This window comes from Fusarium oxysporum, chromosome 9 (genome assembly GCF_000149955.1).
Source record: "Fusarium oxysporum f. sp. lycopersici 4287 chromosome 9, whole genome shotgun sequence".
Lineage (NCBI taxonomy): Eukaryota > Fungi > Ascomycota > Sordariomycetes > Hypocreales > Nectriaceae > Fusarium > Fusarium oxysporum.
In genome coordinates, this window is record NC_030994.1 from 2,307,450 (window position 1) to 2,311,317 (window position 3,868).

General features: G+C 46.9%; 2 protein-coding genes across 2 annotated transcripts; both read left to right on the forward strand.

Annotated features, from left to right (window-relative positions):
- Positions 1-101: 101 nt before the first annotated feature.
- On the forward strand, positions 102-437 carry FOXG_12740 (uncharacterized protein; the record flags this gene model as incomplete). Its single annotated transcript, XM_018392591.1, has 1 exon — positions 102-437. The coding sequence occupies one exon, from the start codon at positions 102-104 to the stop codon at positions 435-437; it is 336 nt and encodes a 111-aa protein (XP_018251144.1).
- Positions 438-1,763: 1,326 nt separating this feature from the next.
- Positions 1,764-3,167, forward strand: FOXG_12741 (uncharacterized protein; the record flags this gene model as incomplete). Its single annotated transcript, XM_018392592.1, has 4 exons — positions 1,764-1,924; positions 1,978-2,669; positions 2,725-3,014; positions 3,069-3,167. 4 exons carry the CDS (start codon positions 1,764-1,766, stop codon positions 3,165-3,167), a joined length of 1,242 nt encoding a protein of 413 aa, XP_018251145.1.
- Between the last annotated feature and the right edge of the window lie 701 nt (positions 3,168-3,868).

Genomic DNA, 3,868 nt, shown 5'->3' on the forward strand with positions numbered 1-3,868 from the left:
TACCAGCCCCCACATGTCCCAAACAACTGCCGCCGCCTCTACTCTGGCTCCCAGTCGCAACACCACCAAGTCTGAGGGCTACCGTGGTACTGCTCTTGGCGATGGACGTGCCCGGTTTCGCCAAGCCCCAGCAGTTCGGTCGCAGCTACATGCCCGTTAGCCCCGAGACCAACTACTCCCGCACTGCTGGTAGCGACCAGGCCTATTCAGCTACTACTCCCGAGAACAACTACGCACACCCTGTGGGCGGCTCTCCCAACCACAACGCTGCTGAGATGTATAGCCCTGCCAATACAGCCGAGCTGGCCAGTGACAGCGCTGCTACCAAGTGGCATCAAAATGATGCTGCTGAGATCGATGGCAACCAGGTTTCAAGCGCTCGTGGAACAGCACCTCCTGAGAACGTTTACGAGATGCCCGCACAACCCTACAGGTAAACGATGAGGTTGCCTGATGACCAGTACAGTGGTCACTGGTAATGGAATGGATGGATGAGGAAAACTTCAAGATTCGATGAGACTCCCCCTTGTAGCTAGAGGGAGGGGAAATAATTAATGTCAGATACTGTACATATTGTAAACCCTTACTTTTTTTTTTCCTTGCGTATGACGAGATCACATCGGTAAAGCGAACAAGAGCGGGAGATGATGTCTCCCATTGCATGACTTGTATATCTTCCATTGCTACCATTTTGGGTTCAACAGAGTTGTGGATGATTTGAGGTGTTGAGGTGGATTAGATACGTGGATGCAATAAAAAGAATTAAAATCTGACAGCCTGAAGATGTTAGTTACTGTGTGAATAGATCTATGTTTTCAGATCTCGAACTTCAACCACTCGCTGTCCAGTGGAGGAGGTGAGGCAGATTTTGACTTCTATTTGTTTGAGGTCCAACGTTGTAACGTATTCGGCACTGCTCTTAACGTGACGTTATTCCCGCTGATTAATTAAGGTTCAAGAAACGCAACTCTAATGGATTTATCCGTTCGATAGATCGACTCAGTCAGCAGATAATGTCCGTTATCGGTGACGCCACTTGATGTCGTGCATCCAGAAGAAGACATGTGCAAGACAAATACTTCAGCCAAGCAACGGTATCTAACGAGGAATTCGATCATTAAGCTCAATTTTATAGGTATCATCATCATTGAATTTATCCTAAGCTTTTTTCTCTGATCATCACTACCTCATATTGACCAAAGTCGCCACAACTTGAGTTCTAGAACAAAAAAAGGTCGAACCCACTCTTCCTATTAATTATCGAAACACCCAAAGTCACATCCTATCTTTATTCTATAATATTACTACCTTACGAGGGAATTAAGAAACGACTACTCGGCTTAATTCACTCTTGTATAACCGGAGAAGTTTCGGATGACCTGATCTGAAAGCGGAGCTATTACGAAAAAAATTCTGAATAGTGTCGTACTATATTCTTCTTCCGGTCCTTCTGCCTTTTCTATTTCTTCCGTTGTCTTTCTGTCTATCTTTTGCTTTGTCCTCCACTTTACAAGTTCTCATGCGCCAAGAATCGCCAAGCATAGGCCTAATCTTTTAAAAGATTGTCGTGAGTGGGAGGTATTTTTCCCCATTCTCGCTATCATCCGAGGATATCTGCTTCCTTTGCTTGGTTGCATTGAGCAGGGATTCGTATTTTCCTGCTATAAAGCGAAGGGACTGGGAGGACTCTGCTTTGACTGTGAGTTCTTCTTGAAAATCCTTACTAAATACTGTTACTCATGACTCCTCAAGAGATAATTAGCATGGCTTCGAAAGACGACCAAGATAGTACGCCCAGGCGTCACAGTCTTAGCGATGAGTGTGACACCAACTCAGCTGCTGATGAGAAGAGACTTGTTGCGAAGCTGGACTTCTACATCATTCCTCTTGTAATGGTGCTGTACCTCTTCAGTTTCCTAGACAGGTAAGTTACGCAACTCACTCACCAAGTCCCTATGACTAATTCGGAACGAATAGAGTCAACATCGGTAATGCCCGACTTTACGGACTTGAAGAGGATCTGGACCTCTCGTCGAGCCAGTTCCAGGTTGCCGTGTCCATCCTATTCGTCACATACTTACTCTTCGAGGTTCCATCCAACCTTGTCCTTAAGCTCTTCACCCCTCGTCGATGGATCGCATTCATCGCTGCTGCATGGGGAATCATCGCCACCCTCACCGGCCTCGTCAACTCATATGGTGCTTTGATTGCTTGTCGTCTACTTCTTGGTGCCGTTGAAGCAGGTCTGTTTCCTGGCTTGACGGTGTACCTCACTTTCTTCTACACCAAAAGAGAACTCGCCCTTCGCGTGGGTTATCTGTTCGTCAGCGCGGCAGTCGCTGGAGCTCTTGGTGGTCTGTTGGCATATGGCATTGGACATATGGATGGCCTCCATGGTATGAGCGGTTGGCGATGGATCATGATCATTGAAGGAATTCCCAGTTTCCTGCTTGGTGTGGTCACATACTTCGCTCTGCCTAATGATGCGGAGACGGCCTACTTCCTCGACGAGAACGAAAGAGCCCTTATGCGGTTGAGACATGCCCGCGAGTATGGAAACACGGCTTCCAGTCGTGAGTTTAGCAAGAAGGACATGATGTGCGCCTTTAAGGACTGGAAGGTTTGGGCGTTTTGTGTTGCGCAGTTTGGCGTCGACACTATGTTGTATGGTGAGTTTCGATATCCCTCGACCTTAGCACGCAGCCCACTAATTGATATTCGCAGGGTTTTCAACCTTCCTCCCGACTATCATTAGAGATCTCGGTGATTGGACGGTTGCAGAGACACAACTCCTTACCGTGCCTTGCTACTTCCTCGGTGCAGCGGCGTACATGTCGACTGCATTCCTGTCAGATAAGCTTCAACAGCGTGGACTTTTCTGCGTAATCTTTGGAGTCATCAGCGTTGTTGGATATGCAGTCCTGCTGGCTGATGTGTCTTCTGGCGTCCACTACTTTGGCTGCTTCCTCGTAGCTGGGGGCTTGTACGTTGTTGTGGGCTTGCCACTAGCTTGGGTAAGTTGAGATAGTCTTGATGGCAAATGATAGTGAGCTGACTGAGTTGTTTAGTTGCCCACAAACTCGCCGCGCTATGGAAAGCGTACTACTGGTACGGGAATGCAGTTGACTTGGGGTAATGCGGCAGGCATTATGTCTGCGTTCATCTAGTAAGTCCTGTTATTGACTGTTGTCGTGAATTCGGCTAATCTTGACCAGTCCTGCTTCAGACAAGCCTCGATATATCCGTGGACATGCTGTAACGCTCAGCATGGTTGCTCTCGGCACCGTCATTTATGGATTTATGTGGTGGTGGTACCGACGAGAGAATGAACGACGACAGGCAGGTCTTATGGACGACAAGTTTCAAGGAATGGGAGAAGATGAGTTGGCTGAACTTGGAGACGAGAGTCCACGTTATAGATATACCATTTAAAGGGGATCTGATAAGAGGATAATGAGAACTTAGGGTTATGAGAGACGAAATCAAGGTAATGGAGGATATTGCATGAAAGGGATATACATAATGAGAACGGCTGTTGATTATTGAGGACAAGAGACAGAAATGAGGGTTTAAACATGAAATACCTACTGTAGGTAGAGATGATTGATGGTTCAGAGCAGAGCCTCAGGTAACACGGAGGAGAAGTACCAGGACTAAATGGCGCTAATATCCGTTATTAGTGGCTTGATGAGCTGCATCGTTCGTTGCTGGGGAGTTTCACATGGTTTAGAAAGCAATTTATTGGTCAGTTACATTTTGGTATGGGTATTGTACTTTGACCACTTTCAGCTCAGCTGTACGCAGAATATTTTGGGTTAAAGGAATTGCCAGCACGTCAAATGTTGCTGTTGGGGCTGTGTACGTCAGC